The sequence below is a fragment of the Rhipicephalus microplus genome, chromosome 5 (genome assembly GCF_043290135.1).
Source record: "Rhipicephalus microplus isolate Deutch F79 chromosome 5, USDA_Rmic, whole genome shotgun sequence".
NCBI classification, from domain to species: domain Eukaryota; kingdom Metazoa; phylum Arthropoda; class Arachnida; order Ixodida; family Ixodidae; genus Rhipicephalus; species Rhipicephalus microplus.
Window position 1 is genome coordinate 145608131 of NC_134704.1, and position 26152 is coordinate 145634282.

At 48.2% G+C, this 26152-nt stretch overlaps 1 protein-coding gene across 1 annotated transcript; it reads left to right on the forward strand.

Moving 5' to 3' along the window:
- Positions 1 to 876: 876 nt before the first annotated feature.
- On the forward strand, positions 877 to 2451 carry LOC142817399 (uncharacterized). Its single transcript, XM_075894421.1, has 2 exons — positions 877 to 1152; positions 1835 to 2451. The coding sequence occupies exons 1-2, from the start codon at positions 891 to 893 to the stop codon at positions 2389 to 2391; spliced, it is 819 nt and encodes a 272-aa protein (XP_075750536.1). The 5' UTR covers positions 877 to 890; the 3' UTR covers positions 2392 to 2451.
- Positions 2452 to 26152: the final 23701 nt, after the last annotated feature.

A 26152-nucleotide genomic window follows, 5' to 3' on the forward strand; every position in this document is an offset into this window, starting at 1 on the left:
CTCTTCTATCCTCTCCTGTCGTTTGCGCTGTTAAGCACATTCGTCGTCTTCCATGGGAAAAACTTCTATTTAAAAGGCATGTAACCTGTGAGCTAAAATTTGATGCAACGTCCATGGGTGCAAAATTGAAAAACACAACTAAGAGAAAATAGAGGAGGGAACGGAAAAATGGGGCGCCAAACTTCTACAGCTTATTCGAAATATCAGGCCACCAAATTACAACTCTGCGCATGCGTGCATCCAAATCGGCAAGCACTCATCATACTCCCATATCAACAAGCTGCAGCTCATTTTGGTAAAGTGAAACAGACGTATCACTGTTGCAACTCGTGCCTCTCTTTATAATTTGAAATGCCTCCAATAACTCTCCCGCTAAGTTGGCTGGTCTGTGTCCGCGGGGGAGAGGCGTTAACGAAAAACCCCGGATGCTAGAAAGGAAACCCGACTTTATGAAGACTGCGCGACGTGTGTGATATGAAAGATTGCTGTTGTGTGGGAATACGCATGTGTGCCAAACTGGACGCTTCTCTCATCTGTGTTTTCCAAGTTCGCACTGCTATGTACCATACTGCGAGTTGAAGCTGGTACTTATTTTTCACTCCCACGACTCAGTGAAGGAAAACTTGCACGTGTTTGCACGCCTTGTATTTTAGAATGAATATACGCCAAATTGCTCAGCCCTCCTTTACACTATCCCATTATTTACGCCGTTCTGCTGGGGGATTCTAGAACATCCACCAAAATTTAAATGCAAGGTTGTTTCTGCATAAGGCGCTTACAAATGCAGCCATTTGACCACATGTGTCCTATAATGATGGCACTAATATGACGGACTTCAAACTAATAGAAATCATAACGCATTCTCAGATGAATCGAATGCAAACAAGTCTATGACCACGAGGCCGGTCAGCCGCTTCAAGTCCGTCGACTTGCCCGACGAAATGACAAACCAGGCAGGCAAGCCCACCGGCGCCTTTCAGAGGGTGGTGTACGTCGGCTCCTTCGAGGTGACTGAAAATATCGTGCAGAGTGATGTGCCCCCAGGTAACATCTGGAATTTTGAAGCGGTCGAAAAACGCCCGGGAGCGAACGACATGTTGGAGGTCAAGTTCTCGTGGACTTGGCCCGGAGCTCACATGACATTTGGAACTGGTAAGCGTGTACAGTAGTTTGTAATATGCTGCTCCCCACGAACCTTTTCAAACTTAGTTGAGAGGGGCCCTGCAATACCTGTCAGAGTTATACCGACAAAGCCTCACTATCGCCACATGACGCTTCGCGCACAACATGCCGCGAAACTATTTAGACTACATAAATGACTTTCATAGTTACAGCTATACTCGTACCCGCGAGCGCGCTGACAGCTAAGCAGTCAGAAGGGGAATCGCTCTTGACAAAATCGACTGAATATCAGGTGACGTGCTGCGCTATAATCTTTGCCTCGCGTGTTCTTGGGAGCCTCGGCTACTGATCTACAACGTTGTTTGACCATGCTCAAGAAGTGTTGCAGGACCCCTTCAATGTTCTACTGACCTTCTCTCAATCAAGCTAGCTGGTGAGAGAGTATCCCGCTGCGGTGGTCTAGTGGCTAAGGCATTCGGCTGTTGACCCGCAGGTCGCGGGATCTAATCCCGGCAGCGGCGGCTGCATTTCCGATGGAGGCGGAAATATTATAGGCCCGGAAATGTTATAGGATTTGGGTGCACGTTAAAGAACCCCAGGTGGTCGAAATTTTCGAAGCCCTCCACTACGCCACCTCTCATAATCATAAGGTGGTTTTGGGATGTTAAACCTCGCATATGAATAATTATTTATTTAATTATTATTCTTTCAGCTTCAGCCGTGGATATTCGAGTCAGCAACGACGCGGCCAAGCTAGATAAGGAGTTCGAAAAGCAGAAACGAATGACAGCAGCAGATGTTGTCGAAGGTAATCTCGAACCTCTCCCTGCGGGCAGCAAACACGAAGTCACCTTGGTGTTCTCAAGCGAGTGGGCAGAACGTGAACCCAGCGGGGCCTTATGGTGGATGATATTCCTGGCGGCTCGCGTAGTCAACAGCGACGGGCTCAACTCGTACAGGTTTAACGTCAGACGTGTGCTTTACTTGACTCCTCCTGTAATGACCACAGTGGCCAATAACAATACGGTGGCTACAACTACGGAGGCAACAACGCCATCAAACACAACGGAAGCAGCCACACGTGGACCGTCGCACGTGTGGGTGTGGTTCCTGGTAACTGGTATCACAGTGGTGATCGTGATTGTGGCTGTGCTGATCGTGCTATTCAGATCGAGCGCGGAAACCGACAGCGTTTACGGTCCTCTGGTCGGCCAATGGCGGGGTGGTCAACCTTCATCTGACCCTGTCACCGATTCGGAAGTGCCATAGCTTCACACATTTTTCAGTTTACTTATTTTTGTATTATTTTTATATTACTACTGTCAGCATTACAACCAGTCGTATATGTCGGGTAATATATTTATAGTCCCACTGTGAAACAGCGTTCAGATACTATTGCGTCAGATTAGTGCAGGTGTGAATGTACCAGAAGTAAACCATGAAAAAATAGGAAATATAAGCTGTGCGCTTTTGGTCGTCTTGCATGAGAAAGAGGATGCTATCGCATAATTATATGCATGAGTTTCTTTTTTTAAAATTCGGCACTGAAAGTCACCAGAGCTGAGAAATGCTAAACGGTATTATAAGAAAGCTTCTATAAACATATTCAATAGGCCCGCATACTGGAAAATGTTTTGGGGTGGGGACCAAGGCGGCACATGTTGAAGGCCTTGAAGAACACCTACTCTTATTATTTGTTCACGGTAAAACGCCCAGCTCCATCTGAATTTCAGTGAAAGAGAAAAGTGCGAGCTCAGAGCCCCCCCCCCCCCCCAGGCTAGGCACCTGGCGTGGGCACAGAAATTTGTTCATTCAGGTAGATGTGTAACCTTTTAATTTTCCCGCATAGTGGAATGGACGCTGTTGGACAGAGCTTTGCAACCTAACCAAATGCGCATATAAAGAGATACAAAATAAACTGGCGGGTTTTTAATGGGGCACTGATATACTTTTTTGAGTAACGAAGAATTAATTCACTGGAAAAGCAACGCCGCAAAAATATTTAAGGATTCGTTCAGTTCGAGCGGAGTTACAAAGATTTGTCACACGCTGCAATCGCATTCTCTCTTCTCTCGTCCCGACGAAAGCGCGGGAAGCTGAGCAGAGAGAAATGGAAGGTGCAAACAAAAAACGTCACGCGCACCTCGTGACCTTCAGCTTTTTTTCCTTTTTTCCTTCGAATACGCGGTTTTTCAGTGCTATCGCATGTGCACGCGTTAGGGAGCCTACATGAACAGCCGTTTTTAGGGTGATGTCAGCCTTTGAACCACTACATGCCGCCAACGCACCGCCGCCCGCCAAAACACAATGTTGCCAGACAGCAACGCCACGCTGTCGCCCCATCTTGGTGCCTGCACTGCGTCTACGCCCGGTTGCGTTTAGTTTTCAATAATACGGCGTCGAACGTTGCGGTAGCGTGTTAAACACTGCCGGTGAAGCCTTAGAATGCCTGGATGCTGCGTACCGCTCTGCACTAACCACAACGGAAAGGGGGTGCGAATGTTCCGCTTCCCAGCGAGCCCTGGCCGACGACAACTATGGCTGGCTCAAGTGAAGCGAGACGGCGGGGAGCCCACCAGTGCGTCTCGTATTTGCTCTGTGAGTACTGCGTATTTCGTTCACTGTTTTTTCCTGCGGCACACGTATATGTGTTTCGCGGTGTTCGCGAATGAGTAGATAACCGAAGTTGTCGTTGCTGCGTCCACGCATTGCGAGTAGGAAGCCCACAGACGGGACGCGTCCGCGCGTTCGTACGGAGACGCGCTCGCTAGTCTGAGCTGTTGCCACTCTTGCGGTCGTGTCAGCGTAACCTCAGTATTATGTCGCAAATGTTTGTGTATGGGCTGCGAATTTCTTCGTGCGCTCACTTTGAGAACTGGGTCGCTTACACGACCCTGAGAACCGCCGCTGTCACTCGGTCGGCTCCTTTTTGTTGCGCCGTATTTCGCGTAGCTGGAGGGAGCGGCGGCTGGCTCCAAAATGGCGGCGCACAGAAAACTATGCTGAATTTGGTGGAAGCTGACAAGAGCGTGCCCCGTTGCCCGCTGGTTTTGGCTGAGTTTCTTGAAGGCACTTATTAATATGTCTCCACCCTAAAAACGGCCGTTCATGTAGGCTCCCTAGCACGCGTGAACATGTGACGGCCTCTCGTGGCAATCTCTGTAACAACCAAGCGTGCCCGCCATTTTCAAATTAGCCAATGGCTGATGGATAGGTAATATGCGTGTGATTTTCGAGCGTTTTCCGTCATTCGTCAAGGAAAGAGAAATCAATTTTTAGCTGTTTTTAGCTGAATTTGATAATTTATTGTGAAATACAGACCACGTGCTGCGCTATAACATTTGGTTTACGTGTTCTCTGGAGCCTCTACTACTGGTCCGCATCATTTTCTGACCATGCTCAAAAAGTGTTGCAGCACCCCTTCAAGCTTTGCCTTCAAGAGTTGAACGCAATAGCGATATTCCTTTCCTAGTGCTTACTTCAAACACCTTGAGGCCTTAAGAGTGCATTAACATGCGTGCCTTTTGCAGAGGGTGAGCAACTTCAGACTATGAAGTCATTACAATAATCCTATGTTCGGAAGCCAGATGACAATAAACACTGGAACCATGCAATATTACGGTAATATTTTTCATGTGGTTGTAGCGCCCTCGTTCGGGCGGCGCGCAAACCGGAGAGCGCGCGATGGCGACAGAAGAAAATAAAGAAGGCGCTAGGCGGTGGCACGTGAAGCCACGGCTCACGTTCCGGGCTGGCATCGGTTATCGTTCAGGCGTGTCTTTCTTTCGCTCCTGTGGCATAAGCCTACAAGTGGTGACCTCGGACGAAGACAATGACTGACTCGAATGCACCCTCAACCGAACAAGCCTAACGTCCGCAGGACGTCTCGGCCGTGCAACTGCGTCTCCCATCTTTCTGGCCACAGGACCCGCAAGTTTGGTTTCATCAGGTCGAGGCGCAATTCTCCCTGTACCGCATCGCCTCGGAAATGACCCGCTACTACCACGTAGCCTCCGTCCTCCCTCCTGACGTTGCCAGCGAGCTCTCCGACGTCCTCTCCAACCCCTCGGACACTACGCCATATCAGCACCTTAAAACCAAGGTGCTGGAACGATTCATGCCTTCGGAACGCGTCCGCCTACAGCAGCTCCTTGCAGAGGGGGACCTTGGCGACAGGCGCCCCTCCCAACTACTGCGCCGAATGTGACAGCTTCTTGGGAAACACGACGTCTCTGCCCATTCAGCGTTGCTTCGCGAGCTCTTCCTCTAACGCCTTTCTCAGCCAATCCGCCTCGTCCTCGCGGCGGCCGGCGACGTCAATCTCGACCGCCTGGCGGAGCTCGCCGATCAGGTTCATGAAGCAACCTCCCCATCTGTCAACGCTGTCTTACCACCAGCAGACACAGCGATTTCGCGCCTTGAGGCCCGCATCGACGAACTCGCCGCCTCCATTGCCGCACTCCGGAGCCCCCTGCAGGAGACTCGTTCGCCTCGTTCCGGTCGTCGAGCTCTTCCACGCACACGAGATGCTCGGAGTCCCAGCCCTCCACCCCTCTGCTGGTACCACCGGCGTTTCCGACACCGAGCCACGAAGTGTACACCCCCATGTTCGTGGCAGGGAAACGCCTGCCGGGATCACTGACGGCGGCGTGTGATCTCCCTTCTCGTCCCAGCCGCCTTTTCATGGTCACGGACCAGCTATCGGGTGCCAGGTTCCTTATAGATACGGGCGCGGAAATTAGCGTTGTGCCCCCGACTAAGGCTGATCGTTCAAAGTCACAGGGGCAAGTGCTTCGTGCTGCCAACGCCTCGTCTATAACAACGTATGGGCTCCGATCTCTCACCCTCGACTTCGGCCTTCGCTGCATTTTCCGGTGGGTTTTCGTCATCGCAGACGTGGTTCAACCGATCATCGGCTCGGACTTCCTCTCATACTTCGATTTGGACGTCAGCGTGCGGCGGCGCCGCCTCATAGATGGTAAGACTCGTCTCTCCATCTCGGGAGTCCTGTCCGACATCGCTCCAATGGCCATCCGCATGCTGATACCTTCCTCACCGTTCGAAAAAATCTTGGCGAGTTTCCCGGAGTTAACTAAACCGTGCAACCTCACTCAGCCGCCTAAACATACGGTGACACACCACACCGTCACCCGGGGTCCACCGGCAGCCGCTCGACCACGCCGCCTGTTCGGAGACCGCCTAGCTATTGCTAAACGGGAGTTTGACCACAAGCTGCAGCTCGGCATTATCCGCCCATCGTCAAGCGCTTGGGCTTCCCCACTGCATTTGGCGCCAAAGCGTGATCCTGGTGACTGGCGTCCTTGTGGGGACTATCGAGCGTTGAACGCCAAGACTGTCCACGACAGCTATCCTCTACCTCACATCCAGGATTTTACATCGCGCCTCAACGGCTGCACAATTTTCAGCAAAGTGGACCTTGTTAAGGCGTACCACCAGATTCCTGTCGAGCCCGCCGACATACCTAAGACCGCCATCACGACGCCCTTTGGGTTGTTTGAATACGTGCGGATGCCTTTTGGACTCCGCAATTCGGCTCAAACTTTCCAGCGGTTCATTTCTGAGGTCACACGGGGTCTTCCTACTGTGTTTGCGTACCTTGACGATGTCCTCATCGCCAGCCGCACACCTGAAGATCATGAGCACCATCTACGCGCTCTGTTCCAACGTGTTCAGCAGTACGGCATCGTTGTGAACGCCTCTAAGTGTACTTTCGGCGCATCTGAGCTCGAGTTCTTGGGCCATCACATATCATCCAAAGGAATACGCCCTCTCCGGTCCCACGTTAAAGCAATTCAGGATTATCCTCAGCCTACAACACTGCGCCAATTACGCCAATTCCTGGGGCTTGTGAATTTTTCCAGGCGCTTCATACCACACTGTGCCGAACTGCTACGACCGCTCACCGACCTCCTTCGGTCGACCGCCGGCCCGTCCTCCGCCATTCCTTGGTCGTCAGAGGCCCAGGCCGCCTTTGCTGCTGCTAAGCAAGCGGTCGCTAACGCCGTGCTTCTCATTCATCCACGCAGCAACGCCCCTACTCGGTTGATGGTGGACGCATCCAGCGTGGCCGTCGGAGCCGTCTTACAGCAGTGCATTAACTCCGAGTGGAGACCCTTGTCGTTTTACTCTCGGAAGCTACTTCCTGCTGAGACCCGCTACAGCGTCTTTGGCCGGGAATTACTAGCCATCTACGCTGCAATACAGCACTTTCGGCATTTCCTGGAAGGATGCTCGTTTTACGTGCTGACTGACCACAAGCCACTGGCGTATGTTTTCCGCACTAACTCATCCAAGTACGTGCCCCGTGAACTCCGCCATCTGGCTTATATATCGGAGTTCACGACTGACATCCGCCACGTGAAAGGAGCTGACAACACCGCCGCAGATGCCCTTTATCGTATAGCCGCGGTTGACTCTCCACCGCCAACCATCGACTGGGCCTCATTCTCCTCGGCACAGCAGGATGATAGAGAGCTTGCCGCTTTTCGGGAGAACCCCCGTTCTCTCCGACTATGCCTGGTGCCTCATCCATTATCATCTGAGCGCTTGTGGTGCGATGTCTCAGCTGACCTTCCCCGCCCTTTCGTTCCCGCTTCATTACGACGCACCGTTTTCCACTCCTTACACGACATCTGTCACCCTGGCATTCGGGCTACTCAGCGTCTTCTCACCCAGCGCTATGTCTGGCCCGGAATCAACGGTGATGTGCGCGCTTGGACGCGCATGTGCCTGCCCTGCCAGATGACAAAGGTCTCCCGTCATACTAAGACGCCGTCCCAACCTTTCCTTCCACCCGGCCGTCGTTTCGACCATGTTCATCTAGACATTGTGGGCCCTCTACCAGTGTCTCAGGGGTACCGTTATATATTGACCATGGTCGATCGCGTCACACGCTGGCCAGAGGCTGTTCCAATTCAAGATATCACAGCCGAGACAGTAGCCCGCGTTTTCATTTCTACGTGGGTATCCCGTTTTGGCTGTCCTGGCACCGTGACAACAGACCATGGACGTCAGTTTGAGTCCTCGCTGTTTACTTGCCTTAATCGCATCCTCGGAGCCAGACATTGCCGTACCACGGCTTATCATCCCTGCGCCAACGGCATGGCGGAACGCCTTCACCGACAACTGAAGACCGCCTTGACTACCCGCCTCAATAGAGCCACCTGGGTTGATGCCTTGCCACTGGTGCTCTTAGGTTTACGAGCTGTCATCCGGGCAGACCTGCAGTGCTCAATAGCAGAGCTGGTGTATGGCACTTCTCTACGGCATCCTGGAGACTTATTCACGTCAACGAAGCTACCAGACCAGCCACAGCAATTCCTACAACGCCTCCTCGACTGCGTTCAAGACCTCCGGCCCACTCCACCCAGACCTTCCGAACACAAGACCATATTCGTCCACCCTGATCTGGCCACTGCAACACATGTTTTCGTGCGCCACGACGCGGTCAGACCACCTTTGACACCAGCCTACGACGGACCATTCCGCGTCCTTCACCGCACCCCCAAAACTGCCACTCTACTTCAGAACGGCCGTGAAGAGACAGTCAGCTTGGACCGACTCAAGCCGGCGTACCTGGAGACCGCCCTAGAAAGCCTCTCATCTACGACTGATCTTCCGTTGGAATACCACAAACGACATGTCACATTCCGACTTCCAGTCTACACGGGGGGCCCTGTAGCGCCCTCGTTCGGGCGGCGCGCAAACCGGAGAGCGCGCGATGGCGACAGAAGAAAATAAAGAAGGCGCTAGGCGGTGGCACGTGAAGCCACGGCTCACGTTCCGGGCTGGCATCGGTTATCGTTCAGGCGTGTCTTTCTTTCGCTCCTGTGGCATAAGCATACATGGTGAAGGATTAATAGGACGTGGGTGTTAGTAAAACATGTCAGTTACTTTCACAGCATTGCCAAGCAGAGGAAGTTACTTTCATTGTATTCACAAGCAGAAGCATGTCTGTGCGGTAGAACCCCCTCTTACCATGCAATATGACCCATGTTCAATGCCCACTCACAGAGAATTTCGCATTTATTAAATACGATAGTCTTTCTTGGGGACCTTTGACAAAAAAGTTTGGGTCTATCTGTCGTTCTGTACATTTTTGTGTTTGTCCGCCCGAACGATACATCAAACGGCATCAAACGGGCAACACTGTTCGCAGCGCCCCCCAATATTGCTCAAGGTTTAGCGTTCATAGTTGTGCGATTGTCAATTAAAAGCAACTATTGCGCATATCTGAGGCGCCACAACAACACTTCAAAGTTTCGTATGTCTGCCTTTATACTAGAAGAGGCACACGCAAGTAACTCTGAGGAATGTAGCGCTTATTGCGCTGCACTGACAGTGTAACGCGTTGCTCAAAAAGGTGTTTCCAACGCTTTGCTACGACGGCACGGTGTTGGCATCTGCCCGTCGCTTTGCGTTCTACACCTTATCACCTTATCACGTACACCTTATCACCTTAACGAAGGCGTGCGGGCTGCACGCCTTCGTTTTCGAAGATAACTGCCAGATGGCGCTTGTGTCTAACGTGCCTCGATGCACTCGTTCGCCTTCACTACACGCTCGAGGCACTCCAACGCAGCGCCTGTAGAATACCGTTCACCGATTTTCTTGCGCAGAACATCACATAAACGTTTTGTTCACTCTCTCCAGACGCAAGACTATCGTCTTTCGACTACATCTGCGGTGTAACATACAGATTTGGAACCATTTTTTTATCGGCATCTTTGGCAATTTTTCGGTCCCGCAGTAATGATGATTTTTCGCTCACGACCAATGAAGCCAACGCCGGAATTTCTGCGAAACAAGCTCTTTAACGCATAGACGTTAAAATGCTAATCGGACTCTGGAAGTTTATATCTGGACACTCACAACTGTGTGGTGTCCTTGTGCATGTTCGTGTCCGTGTACCGTTCTGCGTTACGTCACAATAATACAGATGAATCTCAAACAAGTATGCATTGCAAACGGTTATGTGCACAAGCTTCATGACAGATGTACGCTATACATGCATTCAGAACTAAATGCAACCAGTCATTGGGGATGCGAATGCTGTCGGCACGTTAGACTTGTGGTCAAGAAATCAAAACTGGGTCCATCGTCATCCCTCGTCGCGCGTTCGTTCTTCCCTCTTCGTAGTCAGTCTTACGCTTTGACCTGGAAGGTGGTGCCGGCGGGATATTTCGCCTCTGCGTTATTGAACAAAAAAAAATTCGCAGCGTGCGTTCTAACTAAAAGCCGAATTCTCCTGTCTCTCATTCCCAACTAGCAGCCATTGGCATGTACATTGAGCACAATCTGACAAGAAAGGGTTGCTAGGTTATACTCGCTGGGCGTAACCTCCTTGGTTTTAGAAAGGCTTAGCGAGCGTTGGGTCGCAGTGAACTAGTACAAACCCTGAACTCGAGGTGGTTGAAGGTGGGAAGTAGACACGAAGCGCAAGCCGTAAGCAAATGTGCGTGTGCCACCTCTCTTTCAGTCCTTGGAATGTCCGCTGCATGGCGGTGCTTCTATATGCGGAATATGTGATAAAAAGATGCGAGATGGTGTTAATTGGAGTGTTGACTAGATGGACGAACGGACACAAAGAAAGATGCATGGACGGACGCACGTATGGCTGCACGGACGGATGGACGCATGGACGGATGCAGGGGCGGATGCATGGACGAACGCAGGGACTGACGCACGGATGGACGTGTGGACGAAGGAACAGGCACACGCGCGGACGGGTGGATGGACACACGAATGGTCACTCAGACGGACGCATATATGATGAAAACATGCGAGATGGTAGTACTTGCGAGATGGTGGTACTTCAAAAGATGCGAGATGGTGGTGCGAGATGATGGCACTAACAGGAAGACAAACCAACTAGCTCAGATCTGCTATTGTATTGCTCATGCCAACTTGTCTCTCCCTACATATTGTTGTCCAATTCATTACAGGTAACATAGATATATAAAATCTGGAAGCATTTTTAATGCATACTGATTGTTCATCATACCATGACAATTATACAGCAGCTTGTTATCTGTGTAAGATACGAATGCCTTTTAAAAACCCTTCATACACAAATATCTCTTAAGGCACTGGTTAGTGTGAAGTAATGTCAAATGTATCGTAATTTATTCAATGAAGAGCTTATCTTACCTGTTAATCATATTGGTTCATTTTGTTCGGAAATTGTCAACATTTTTTAAAAGTTACTATAGCATTTATTTAACTGATTGCCTACTTTTAAAACAGGTGCTTATTTTGTAATAACAGACAGTAATAGCTTACTCAAGCAACTTCAATGATCTTTTGACCTGCATCAAGAAGCTGTTATATGTTAACAGCACATCTTTAATGAAGTATTGAGCCTTTAGTTAACAATATTGTATTAGCAATCTACTTTGTGGTGTAATGAGCTAGCCTGATGAAAAACTAGAAGCAGTATTCAATTAAATGGCAAATATATTATAGAGAAAAATAGCAGAAGTTTACATATCAAAGAAGCTGTAGGTTTTGCGTTAAGAAATGTATGTTCTGTCATTGGATCTAGTTAAGAAGTGTGTCCTGTTGGGCAAGTAATAATTACATCTAAATAAACAATGTACTTTTCTGTTAGACAAGTTTAAAGAAAAAACAAATGTTTTATGTGGAGGGCATGGGATTTAGCATTGTTATATTGATGTCATTAGAGAACCTTACACATTGCATTGATTGAGAAGAGCCCATGCTCAACTACCATGACATATGTCAGTCTTTCGGCACCGTGAGTCCACTTAGTATGCGCATCATTCATCTGTGCGATTCCTGGAGGTTTGGGGGGGGGGGGGTTAGTTGTATTAGACGTGCATATTCAGATATTTCTTACACCTAACATGTTCCAACCACCGTGAATCACAATCGACATTGCAGGACCTTACAAAATATGGGTATATTCTCCAGGCACATTTCGTGAATCCACGCCTGCCAATTGTTGCCGTGGCATTCCTGTTTTTTTTATTTCTTTCCTGCCCACGTTGCTAAGCTTCTTAAATATCCTTCATTTCACAATATGTTTTGTTTTGGCTTTGTAAATGTAAATGTGAATAAAGAAAATTGGGCGAAAAGATAATTTGCCGTGGGCAGGGACCGTATTAGCAACCTTCGAATAACACGTCCGATACTCTATCAACTGAGCTACCACGGCGGCCACCTTTCCATTCACTTAATGGGGTATATGTAAATTAAATGTGAGAGCATGGCCAGTAGCCATGACGACGAGTGTGAAACACTTTTTTTGTGTCTGTTTGGCGTCGCGTATTTTCTGAGCCTATTATGAGTTGGCCGCTGACCAATAATTCATCATATACTACCTGAAGGCACCAAGACCGTCAGAACGACTCCCTCGTTATGAATGAAGGAAGGAAGTACATTTAAGGGCTTGTTTTCTTTGTTAGACACAATATAATGAGATGTAACAGACCATCATGGCATTTAGCATGATTGTTCATTAGATCTCAATATTATTCTGTCTAGCAAAAACAGGAACTAGCCCTTAAATGTACTTTTTTGTTTGACAAGATTACCTTTTCGATCTCATTATTGTGTCTAACAAAGAAAACAAGCCTTTAATGTGCGTTTACTTTTTTAGTTTCGACGCTATAGTCCTAATGGGCAATCTATTCATGTTACTACATGGTTATGCATGCCTCATTCACTGTGACGGATGCATTGCACGTGAACATTTGGGGTGTTTTATAACATGCTCAAGTCATAGCTCCGAATAACATTAGATTAGTTCACATGAAAGGCTGGGAGGTGAGTGCTCCCTGCCTTTTGCAAAATAGTGTACACTTACCAGCAGCAGCTTAGAAGTTTACAATGACGATGTTCCTGAAATAATTTTTTTTACATTTCTATAGCATCAACTTTAATTGCAATGGCATCCAGCCGAGTTGTGAGAAATGAACAAATATTCACAAGTCGCCTAACGTCTTTTTTTACACCGTAGTTGAATACGATTGCACTCATACGCGAGCAAAATTAAGTCCTAGGGTTTCTTGCGTCAAGGCAAACACATGATCTCCTGATAAATATTTCGCCAAAGGGGCATGCGCACGCTCCCGGATTTATGTTGTGCATTAATTCTCCCATCGCGACACAATCCGCGCATACGCCATGTCGTTCATCGTAAGAAGATCCGCGTTTACATTGCCAACAGCCGCGAAAACCTTTGGCAACAGAAATCCCGGACTTTTCGGTGTCCGTCATGCCTGCCGTGCACGGACGGCTTCTTCTGTACGGAGCGGGAAGTCCCTTGCGTGGTGTCGAACACCAGGCAAGGAACTTTAGGAGATGACGTAGGACGAGCCCAGTCGGCCACAGCTACGCTGACGTCGGAGATCGCGAGGGCACAACCGGTCGGCACGGAATCCAGCGAGCGAGTCCCTCCAGCCAACAGCGGCGCCGCAATTTCCCCACATTTTCCCCATACATCCCTTGGTATACGATACGGAAACACGCCGAAAGCAGCGCGGGCCGCGAAGAAGGAGAGAGCAGGAGCCGAGACCCAGCTGACACTCACGAAACCCCCTTTATTCATAAGGCGCCACAATATATACAGCAGCACAGTGCGCCCTAACATATGTATTGAAACCAAACCAAAACCACTATACAACAGGACCCTCGGTTAACATTAACAATAAAGGGTTTGATTTTAACAGCATGAAATATTACACAACTTGAGTGGAAGTGAACAGTGGATGTACCAAAAGCTACAACAAACAAGTGAAAGAAGAAAAAAACACGGTAAAGCAATACAAGTACATAATAAACAGTCACACAAGTGTATTAAGCAGACCATAGAAGAAACCCCAGCGCAAAATTTGTAATCACTTACACTTTTACATTAAAAATTATTATTGTTGTCAGCCTAGTAATACAAGATTAAATTTTTAAGTTCACACTTGAATGCATGTAACGAAGACAATGATTTAGGTGAGTAGGGTAATAGTACCGAAAATTTCGGGACCCTTAAGCTTTGCCTTTAAGAGTTGAATGCGCCAGCGAAATACGGCCCCTAGTGCGCCCTTCAACCGCTAAGCGCATACTTCTTATGTTGTCTCTCTCTCCACAAACACACACACACACACACACACACACACACACACACACACACACACACACACACACACACACACACACACACACACACACACACACACACACACACACACACACACACACACACACACAACACACACACACACACACACACACACACACACACACACACACACACACACACACATGCACGCACGCACGCACGCACACACGCACACACGCACACACACACACAGTAGATCGTACCAGTGCCCGCGCGTTAATGGTGCAAACAGATTTTTAATCTAAAACAAAAAAACAAGAGTCGCATGGCCTCCAAGATACAGCCGCGTGCTCGCCGTCTCTGGGGCCATAAAGAGTCTCATAATGTCTCACAGATAGCATCACAATATCTAGCGTTTTCTGCTTTGCTTGATCAACGCCTCTGGAAAGGCACGATATGTTTTTTCACTAGATGGGCACAGTTGTCCGTTTTTAGAGGTGTTTGAAAGTTTCGGTGTGTTTTTAGCAACGATTACTGCACTAACTTGGCCTATATCGACGTAGTTTGAGGCTTCCCAAATGCGCCTACACACAATCGTCAAATGGGTTCATTTTCGTCGTCAAACCTTTCGAACAGAATGCGTTGAAGGGGCCCTGAAACACTTTTTCAAGCAATCGTGGAATGAATTCACTGGAATATCGAATTGTCTCTCAAATTCAACGCCGCAAAAAATTTAACAATTCGTCCAGTGCGAGTGGAGTTACAAAGGTTCGTCGCATGCTGCAATTGCATTCTCTCTTCTGTCGTCCCGACGAAAGCGCTGGAAGCTAGGCAGGGAGGGGTGGTAGGGGCAAAAGAACTACCGTGCCTCGTGACGTTGAAAACGTTTTTTCTTCGAATGCGTGGCTTTTTCAGTGTGATCGCGTGCGCACACGTGGGCAAGTAGCGGCCTCTCGCGGCGACCTCGGTAACTTGATTTTTTGGTCACAGACACACAGACGATTTTTCACCCACAACCAACTGAGCCGACACCGACGGCGAGATTTCTGCGACACCAGCTCTCAAACGCTACTGCGTTAAACTTTAATCACCGTGAATGAGGAAGTCATTTCGCTATATAGCTGGTGATATATTTAGGTGAAATAAAGTTGTGATTATGAGCGAGCGTAGTGCTGTTGGTGTTAGTGAGTAAGATAGCATCGATTAAATCAAATACAAGCTGTTTGTTCAGTGTTTCAATTAAAATATGACTAAGTGAAAATGAAACAAGCCAGACATGGTAAGAATGTGGTAAGCCTGAAAGAGTGAGCAGCATTGCAATAAAGTGAACTGCTTGTAATAGTGCGAATGGCCTGATTCTGAATAAGCTGTACGTATGAACAATGAGTGTTATAGGTATTACCCTGTATAGGTATTACCCTTATAGGTATGCCATAGGGGATGTGACTATGTATGAAGGTGAAGAATAATGACAATAAGCCTTCAAGTAAAAAAACGGACGAGATTTAATGAGTGATCTTATAACAAATACTGTTGTTTGTTTAACATAAAGTATATGATTATTGAACTTGAAGTAAGGGTCTAAATGTATGCCCAGAAAACACACACAGTCGAATGCAGTAATGAAGAGATGGTGAATAGACACTTGTGGCATAAACGAAAGCATTTTTTGAAAGGTTTTAAAAATTATGAACTGAGTTTTAAGATGGTTTAAAATCAAGTTGTTCATACGACATTATTTAACGACATTGGTCAGTTCGTTGTTAAGCCTATTGATCAAAGTATTAAATGATTTATGTGACATGGAAATAGTCGCATGCATTAGAGTAAGCATTAAAGATAAAAGATCGAATGAATAAGAATGCCTACTGATTAAGTGGTCAGACCTGATAGAAACGACGTATTACAAACCAAGGATTTGAATAAATAAGAATACACTAACACGGTAATCTTTTCGTTTTGCTGTATTCAAATAAAGTAGAGCAACCGATTCGGCAAGAACCCAACGAAGTGCCGCCAACAGATAAAATAATGAAACAATTACTACAATTCCTAACTCCTGAAATGGGGCTTCTTGGAATTTTATTTCTGATAGTCATAGCAACGACAGGATTGAAAAAAAATAATTGTTTCAATTTCGTTGCGAAAGATCCACCACGAGGAGGCCTTGAGTCCAGCATTGTTAAAGGAATAATTCAGTTGCTGAACTTCACAGCGTAATCTGGTACAAAAACTTCCCACTGTTCCTTCCATCAGTGCCATATATGCTCAAAATTTTTAAATCTATGCAATAGAAATTCACTTATTTCACATTGCATTCACATCGTCTTGCCCCCTCCGCTTTCCTCTATCTTGTGCCGGTTACCCGTGGGCAAAGCACGTGTATTTCTTGCGTGGTGGAGTACGTTATTATTGTATTTTGGCGTGCATACTGCTTCCTTTGTCTTGTCGGAATAAGGAGCAATTTGAAAAGAAGTGTGATTTGGACGTTGTTCAGCGAAGATTAAAAGGCGGCAACTGCACTGTGTTATTCACCTTCTACTCGGCAGGGTGTGTGCCATGTGCGGAGGAGAAGAAAGAATAAGGTAGTAACGCATTTTCTTGGACAAGCGGCATTAAGTGGTCCAATACATTCGTTCATTGCTGAAATGGCTACAATAACTGTATTAACATGCACAAAAGTTTCGCTTCGTAAAGATGCCATGGAATCAATATCGTAATGGACAAATTTTACGTATTCAAAGTACGTTGAAAATTCAGTGGTGCCCTGTGTTGCGACTCCGGGTCCCGCGGGTCTCAATTTGGTAGCAGGCCCCCGTCCTAGGACCCATCGTCGAACAAGTAAGATGCGCTCCTAAAAACGACAACAATTTATTTACATGGTTAGTAACTGAGAAGGAGAACGAGAAGTCAAAAACTGTACAGGAGAACTGTTGAACTGTGGAATCTCAAATACACTAAAGTCTTCGGCTTATGTAGCGCATCGTTGCCAACCCTGGGCACAATGTCCGCGGCTTCCGCCAATAGGGCGTTCCTTGCTCTAGGTGCTCCACTCACGTAGGAGAGGAAAGACACCACACAATGCATGCGGAGAGGGCATAGTCTACACGGTGCCCAAATATGGTCACAAACGCACTGCACCGACGTTTTCGCACACGTCACCAAGTTTCGCTCACGTCCGATGATATTGGCTTCCAAGATTCTTCTGGCAGTTGGGCGAGGTTCAAAAAACCGGCTGCCAGTACACGTGTCAAACTTGCCTGACTGTTTGAGCAGGACAATATAGTGGTGTGCCAGCATTTCGTCAAACTATGGCACCCCATTCAGCCGATCTTGTAGAGAAAGGGGAAAGGAGGAGTGGTCGGCTAATCCCTCGTCGTCGAGGCAGGCTCCCGCAAGGGCTACAGCCGATAGTGCCCTTTTCTTTCCTTCAACCCCACATTCCATTCCTGGTTGTGGTGGTGGTGGTAGTGGTTAGAATTAAGAGGAAAAGGGCACCTAATTTCTGTCTGCCTTCAGGCGACACGGCGCAGTGCTTTATAGAAGTGGGGGGAAGGAGGGATAAAAAGAATAGAAGGAAAATAGACGAAGAAGAAGACAGGCAAGCGACGGAAAAAAGAAGGAGATAGGAAAGTGGGGATCCGGTCGAAGGAGTCCAAGGGCGGGGCGCCACCATGCGAGAGCTGCACGGCGTCAGGAGACCGCGGAGGGCGAACCAGTCGGCAGGAGCTACGCTGGCGTCGGAGATCGCGAGGGCACAACCGTCCAGCTTGAAATCCTGCGAGCGAATCCGGTGAGAGAATGCCCCCTGGTTGTTTGCTAGAAACTGTGGCTTTGCTGCGCATATCCCGGGCTCCGATGCTCCTCACAAGATGCAGCCACAACCAGTTTGGCTTTAGCTTTCAGCCTAAACTGCACGTACCATGCTGGTTCCGAGATTTCCAGATCATCGGTAACCTCAAAAATGGCCCAGCTGCCTCCTTGTCTGCCTCGAAAGCCTTGCTTGCAGCAAACACAATGGCCTTTCTTGGCTCGTGCGTTTTCTTTGCGCGAACCAGTCGCGAACCCCTCGTTCAGGTTTCGCCGAGAGGAAATCAAGCCGTTCTGATGGCACACCTTTGCTTGGAATGCGTCAAAATATTTTCGTTCCGTTCACAAAGGCCAAAAAAACTTCAATAATGATGACAGTCGTAACACCTGCTATACTATTGAAAGTCGTATTAACTAGATTACGCGTCGTGTCCCGCCGTTAAATTTGTATTCACACAGGGCCGGTCTGGTTATATCGCCTGAATGCCACTTTTGTTCAGAACCGAAACAATAGAACATTATTTTTCATCATGTCGCCGGTACAGATTACTAAAGAAGACTTTTTGTTGCTCCTTTCTCTTAGCCGTGGCGGAACTTGACAGTTGACAATATACTTACCTTCGGTGCTTCAAAGCGAATAATACACAAAGAAAACGACTGTGAGCTTGCCCTCCGTCTTAAATTTCAAACTTTACATTTTTAACTTCTGACAACCAGTTCGACAACCGGGGCTCGGCAACACATGTACATCCGGACCGCTTCCTTGTTTTCTTTTTACTACCGGAACATCTGTTCCTTATTCAATCATACAATTCGTCACAACTCACTTAGTTATTCTGTACTCAAACACTGCATGTAAGTACCATGAGAATGCTCAAGCTGCGTGATTTTCCATTCAGAATACGGCTGTGGCAAGTCCTTCAGTTGTTATGTCCGTGGCACTTCTGAAAAGGTGAGTGTGATGTTGTGCGCGGTACTTTCGTAAGGTGTGCGGTGGTTGTGGTTTTGTGTTCTGTGGTGCGTCGATGAGGACGACTACAAGGGAGGTTGGGAGACGAAGTCGTGATCGGAAGCCAAGCCGGACAGGCAGAGATAGAAGTGGAGAAAGAAGAAGTGGGATGAAGCAGCCCTTATCGCCGGCCTTATTTAGATTATCTTTTTTTTGCATATTCTTCCCCTCTCCTTTTTCATCTTTTCTTTCTCCTTTTTATTATTTAATTGTGTTGTATTTTAATTAAATACACAAGAATTTAGTTACACAAGATAATTAGTTACACAAGATGATTCATGACAACGATGTCAGTTAAGATGTGCCCTTCGTCGGGTGATTCAGCGTCTGCACCGGATGGTGAAGAAGGCCAAGGGCGTACTGTGACGAACGCGATCACCGTCCTCAGCGTGCAGGGAGTCGTCAACGGCGTTCAATTAATGCGCGTTCACGTACTCATCAATGGCGTTCAGATAAAATGGCTCGTCGACACTGGAGTCGTCGTGTCACTGCTCAGCATCCAGGACTACCGGAAGGTCTTTTCGCAGGTCAAGTTGCTGAAATCGCACTTCAACATCCACAATCATTCTGAACAGGTGATTGACAACTTGGGCTTCTTCTAAGCGTCTGTGCAATACCAAGGGAAGACTGCGCCGGTGACGTTTTTGTCCCTGAAAAGGGCATGTCGCTTCTGGGCTTGACGCAATTCAGGCGCTTCAGCTGGTGATGACTGGTGAGACTTTGACCTGTACTGCAGTTCAACCAGACACTCGTCGAGTACAGGAGTCGGCGCACCGACGGGATCACCGGCCGGGCCACGAATATTCCACGAAGATCCAGCAACGCTCGTTCCGTCTGCCTAATGAAGTGACCGATGACCTTGCACGGCTCGAGGAAGCTGGACTCCTAAAGAGGGTGAGTGCTGTGTTGGGGGCTGGCTGGTCCCGACGAAGCAGAAGAAGAAGACGGCCGACGGAGACGTACGCGGCTGGCGGGGACGCCGACCAGCCCGAACACGCGGTAGGCGCAAAGCGCCGAAGAAAGGAACAACAACCGCGCTCCGCGGTTACCCCACACACACTCGTTTTATTGTACAGTCGCCTTGAAATCCTAGATGCCAGAGCAGCGCCCCCTGGCATCGTCACATGTCATTTCGAAACCGAAGCCGAAAACCCAGAACACCACAACCATCCCCTCCTCGAAAAAAGTTCACCTATACATTGTTTATGTTTATACATGATCAATACCAACATTTCTTACAAAATATGTACATTAAAACACATGAAAATTCAGAGCACGGCACACCGAACTCACACACTAAGAGTCCTGAAAATGGACTAAAAATTGTATACAACTCAGTACAATATTGATTTGAATGTATTGGACATTTTCACAGAACAATAATGTTCACAACAGTAATGAAGAAGAGTTCTACGTCACGTAGTCTTCGAACCGACGCGGCTTCTGCCGCTTCCGCTTAGGGCGGGCCCTTTTGGGTGTAGAATCATCAGAGCTCGCAGCATGAGCTTCGGAAGAATTTTGCGGACCATTTGAAGGTTCGAAGTGAACCGTATGACTCGGTGTACTTGAACCAGCGACACCGACTGGTAATTCCTCCCCCCTTGAAGAAATGCCTGTACATGGAAGCCACATGTAATAATCTGATGCGTAGTTGAAAGGCGTGGACGGAACGTGATGGGGAAGACCTTTAGGTGTTGAAGGCGAATCCGTATGAAAAATAACAAGGCGCGAAGCATTCCAGATGTTACCATCACTTAAGCGAAAAGAAGTGGGGCTAACCTGGCCCAAGACTTTGTAAGGACCCCAATACTTGGGGCGCTTGCCTGGCACACGAACCTTGACTAGATCGCCAGTGCGAACTTTGGACAGCTTTGCACCTCGACAGGTGTCGAAATACTTTTTCACTGCTTGTTGATGAGAAAAAACTTTGGTACGGATTTCGTCAGGAGAAGACACTGCTATGTTACGAGGCAAAGAGACTATGTCGAGAGCAACTCGCGGTTGCCTACCGTGGAGAAGTTGAGCAGGAGACACTCCAGTGGTGCCTTGTGGTGTGAACCTGTACGAAGCTAAACATTCTGTCAAGACTTGCTTGAGGGGACGGTGCTCTAATTGGGCGATCTGGATATGTTCCTTCAGAACGCGATTAAAGCGCTCGATTTGCTCATTTGATTGGGGATAGAAAACTGATGACCTCAAGTTCTGGATTCCTCGTTGTGAATGAAAAGCCTCGAATTGTTAGGACTGAAACTGTGGACCATTGTCCGTAACTATGGCATCAGCAAAACCTTCCCGGCTGAAGATTGAAGTTCGGTTTATTTGGGTCCCCGGGCATGCTGGAATTGAACTAAATGAAATTGCTGATTCGCTCGCTTCGGCATCTTTAAATTTCCCGGTGGTGCTAGTAGCTCCACAGTTTCCTTTTATTACTGCCGAACGATTCAAACGCCTGTTAATCTTAAAAATGAACGAAACGTCGCTTCTACAATCTGAAGAATTTCGGCACTTGCAATTCACATGGAACACCGCAAAATGCCTTTCCCGTCAATGTGAGGTGACCCTCACAAGCTTTCGCTGTAGAGTTCCTCTGTTAAATTTTTATCTCAACAAATCAGGATTTTCATTAACTAACCTTTGTGTAGTTTGCAATGAACCGGAAACAATAGATCACTTTCTTCTCACATGCCGCCGCTTCGCCTCACTGCGCCGAATAATTCTTGAAAGACCGATTGGTATGCTCGAATTGCCAGTCAATACATCCACCCTATTATCGTTTGGAGCCAGTCAGTTGGGTGTGGGCCACAGTGCTATTCTGTCAGCGCTACATAAATTCATTCAGGCAACCGGAAGGATACGCTGCTAGTGGTACTGCCAGATATATCCAATTCTTTCTTCCCCTTCCTCATTCTTGTTAATTTGTTTTATATATTCTGGTTTATCGTATTCTCCTGCAATTTATTTTACGTTTTTTTCAAAGGAACATTATTATTGTTTCTATCTAATTTCTCTTTATTTTTTTTAGCAAGCGTTATAAAAAATGATCTATCAAGAGGTACAGTGTGGCCATTCCCCCATGTGGGTATGAGCCAAAATCTCCTAGGAGACAAGACAAGACACCTGGTCGACGCATCACTTTATGCACAAAACCGCGCACACAACCCAGTTCACGGGTGAACAGGTGGTGAATTCAGAAGGCACGTTGGCCGGAAGATCATCTTGGACGTCGACTTGAGCACACGTCATAGACGCACCGACGATGTTGATGGACAAAGCCCTGATGGCATCACGTCCCAAAAGCGAGCTGCCATTGGCAGTTACATAAAAAGTAATGGAAGCAGTGCGACTGTGATAGAAGACCTGAGCTGTAAAATTACCTAATATATCAATCGTTTTCTTGGAATATGTTTATAGAACGACGTGTGAAGGCAAAAGCCGAATGTTGGAAAAACGACTATGAAAGTCAGCGGCACTGATTAAAGAGACTGAGGCACCAGTGTCCACGAGAAATGACAAGGGAACATGGCCCACTGAAGCTACGATGCTGGGCTCGGACGTAGTGTTGAGGCCATTCACATTTAAAACAGTGACCGTATTGGTCTGTGCAGTGCTCGAAGGAGCGGAGAAGAAAGTGGTTCAGGAAGATTTGCTGGACGGGAATTGCATACGGACTGAAAATGTCCGATTTTTCCGCACGCAAGGCAAGTGCGGTTTCTCGCGGGACACTGCACGAAATCGGCTAAATGCCGAGCCGATCCGCAACGAAAGCAATGCGCGGTTGCGCTTGGAGAAGAAATAGCGAACGCGAGTTAGGAGCTCGGTGCAGTTCCTGAAAACCAGAATTTGGCGAAATGGGGTCGCCATATTGCCGGCTTCCTCGCCCCCGCGACGCAGAGAGGCCGCCATGTTGCGCGCCACGGAAGGACTGTGCAGGCAGGCGTCCATGTTGGCCGCCGCGCCGATACGAAGGTGAAGGGCCGCCATGTTGACGCGTCCCGTGAAACAGTGCCGCCGCTTTGGCCCCCCGCAGCAGAAAGTTGCTGCACTGAATGCAGAGCGAATTGCTCCAACTGGGAGCGAATAACCTCGTCTTCTCGCGCAATCGAGAAGGCTTCGGATAATGAAATCGAGGAGCCTTTTTGAAGCATGCGGCAGCGGACGTTTTGCGAGGCTACCCCGGTGAAAAGCTGATGGCGGATCATATCGTCCTCGAGCGCGCCGAAGCCGCACGACGCGGCGAGCGTTCGAAGAAAAGTAATGAACTCGGCGACTGGCTCGCCAGGCAATCGTCGCCTTCCTTGGAATTTTACGCGCGCGAGATAATCGCACGAGACATCTTTAAAATGCTCATCGAAAAGAGCAACAGCATTCTTGAAGGCATCGCCCGACGCTGGCGTCGCCGACGCGTTGATGGCTTCCAAAGTATAGAAGAGCTTCAACCCGGCAGGGCCCAACGCGTTGAGCAGCAGGGCCTTGCGACGCTCGGGCTAGCTGGCGTCCTCCCCGACCGCGTCTGCGTATGCCTGAAACACCAATTTCCAGTCCGCCCACGGAAGTGGCGGGTCTCCGGGCGAATGAAGAAATAGGGGAGGTAGAATAGGAGACGCCATTTCAAACAAGAAGAATGGAGAGGTGCAGACGAGAAGAAAATGACGCCAGTACACTGTTTGAAGACGAAGGCAGAGTTGGCGTAGCTGAATGAAGAAGAAATGTAGCGACGCAGCACGCAGCAGCCACCTTGCTGGGAACAAAGAGCGTTAGAGTTATCAGGGTAGGTCCGTTACAAGCGAGAAAAAGACGAACACGGAGAACGAAATGGGTTCTTACAGGTCCTCGTCGCCATTGCTGTATTGGGGGCTGGCTGGTCCCGACGAAGCAGAAGAAGGAGACGGCCGACGGAGACGTACGCGGCCGGCGGGGACGCCGACCAGCCCAAACACGCGCGTTGGCGCGAAGCGCCGAAGAAAAGAACAACCGCACTCCACGGTTACCCAACACACACTCGTTTTATTTTACAGTCGCCTTGAAATCATAGATAAAGGTCCCTATCCTAGATGCCAGAGCGGCGCCACCTGGCATCCTCACATGTCATTTTGAAACCGAAACCGAAAACCCAGAACACAGCAGTGAGGTCATTCGACTGCGATGCTGAAGTGACTGAGATGCATGAGAATCACAGTGACTTTGCTAGAAGCCATGTTAAGCCGCATCCGTTGCCGTTGCCTACCATGCTGCATCGTTTTTATGTATTACCGACGCGACTGTTTTATTGCCGCGGGTGCATGCAAAGTGTTTCTAACGGGCTTAAAGCGCATACAGTTCATGTACGTGGTGTAGCCTGTGAAGTTAATGCGGTTGTGCCTAGTGCCAGTACTTTGCTCGCGTCTACTGTAGAGCGTGTTACTGCATTACGTACGTCAGTTCCGGCACCAGTACAAGATCCATCTGTGGTACCATGCCAGAAGTCAGCTACGTTGTCTTGCAATGTTAATGTGCATAAGATACATGGATTCATCATCGTCTGAAGGGTGTTCACGCGAGTCGGCGGAGGCCATTCTTTCATGCATACCACCGTACCATCCGTTGGAACGCCATGAGCCTCCAGACCGTTCGAAGGTCATTATACTATGAATTCCGTATATTGTGAGTGTTCTACAACAATATATAGGTATGCCTTGCATTATGTAATTTTATTCTGATGTCGCACCGGCAAGGCAACATTCTTCCCGGAGGGAGGGAAGGTATAATGGCATGCCCTGAATGGTGCAGGTTCAGAGGCAGTGTATAAAAATATCCTTTATCATTTTTCTAAGCATTAGCGACTGCATACGTTGCGCTGCAGATTTCGAGTTGCCTGCATGCATTTATTTTGTATACTGGTTTCATTCATTTTTATATAAGAATTCCCCTCTAAAAAGGGGGGGAAGGATATATAGTGGTTTTGGTTTCGGTTTCAATACATATGTTAGGGGGCGCTGTGCTGCTGTATATATTTTGGCGCCTTGTGAATGAAAGGGGTTTCGTGAGTGTCAGTTGGGTCTCGGCTCCTGCTCTCTGCTTCTTCGCGGCCCGCGCTCCGGGCGCAAGCCCCCTTTGATGCCCCGTGCTTAGCGTCCGACGCACGACACAACAGGTCCCACAGCAGTCACTCGACTTGGGAACCTCGTCTGCATACTTTTAACTGCGAACTTGGTATTTTGAATGAATGAATGAATGAATGAATGAAGTTACTCAGATTGCTTTTATCTTCACAGTTCATAAATTTAAGCGTCCTGCCACCCGGCTCTTGCCTTATCCCCCTTCGTGGGTCGTCATCATATGAGGTCATCATCATCATAATCATCATCTTCTTCTTCTTCAGAAGCGGGCAAGTGCATTTCCGCCACGTCGCGTTGGGGCCACTTCCTGCTCGCGCTTGAAGCGTTGAGAAAGGCTTAGAGCTTTGGAGGTGGATGCCGTGTGCCACGGAGACCAGGGTGAGTTCATCGCTGCCTCTATGACGTAGGACCGCCTCCATCTTTTGGTTCACTTTACTAGCGAACAAATATGCGCTGCAGTGAGAACAGACTTCGTGAGCTCGTCTTTTGCGTCTCGGCATAGCTTACCTCGGCTCATGCGCATCGGCCGTGGGGCAGTATTGAGGGAGGTGGGGAAACAGTGGTTGCCACAATGTATTATTCGAAGAGTTTTAATCAATTATTTCAATTATATATAACCCAGAAATCGCTTAACATTTTTTGATTAATTAGGCACAATTCATGGAGTAATTCTTCAATTTTACCATCCCTAGACAGGGTCCAAATTTATTCGAAACAAGAGGTGATGTGCCTCGCGTCGTGTGTCTTGATGACAGAGTTCGCCGGGCGGCTGTATCGTTTCATCGATGGCGTGTGCCCTCTCAAGGCATCACAGCCATTCGCCACGTGACCAAAAACATGTTCGCTCTTTCTTTCTCCCTTTTTTGTCAGTGTCATTGTGTATCTGTCTGTGCAAATGAATTCAATAAAGAAATAAGTAATCGGGCAAATTCAGATTGGCGGGTTGCGAGAGGCAAATGACTACGAGCGCGCTTCGTTAAGTTGTTTTCAATGGATAAGCACATGCTTCAAAACTACGTT

Excerpts from the sequence above, each read along its gene's own strand:
- LOC142817399 (XM_075894421.1), top strand. The coding sequence starts at position 891 with ATGACCACGAGGCCGGTCAGCCGCTTCAAGTCCGTCGACTTGCCCGAC. Across the intron at positions 1,153-1,834 it reads TCACATGACATTTGGAACTG|CTTCAGCCGTGGATATTCGA; the intron begins GTAAGCGTGTAC and ends TTATTCTTTCAG.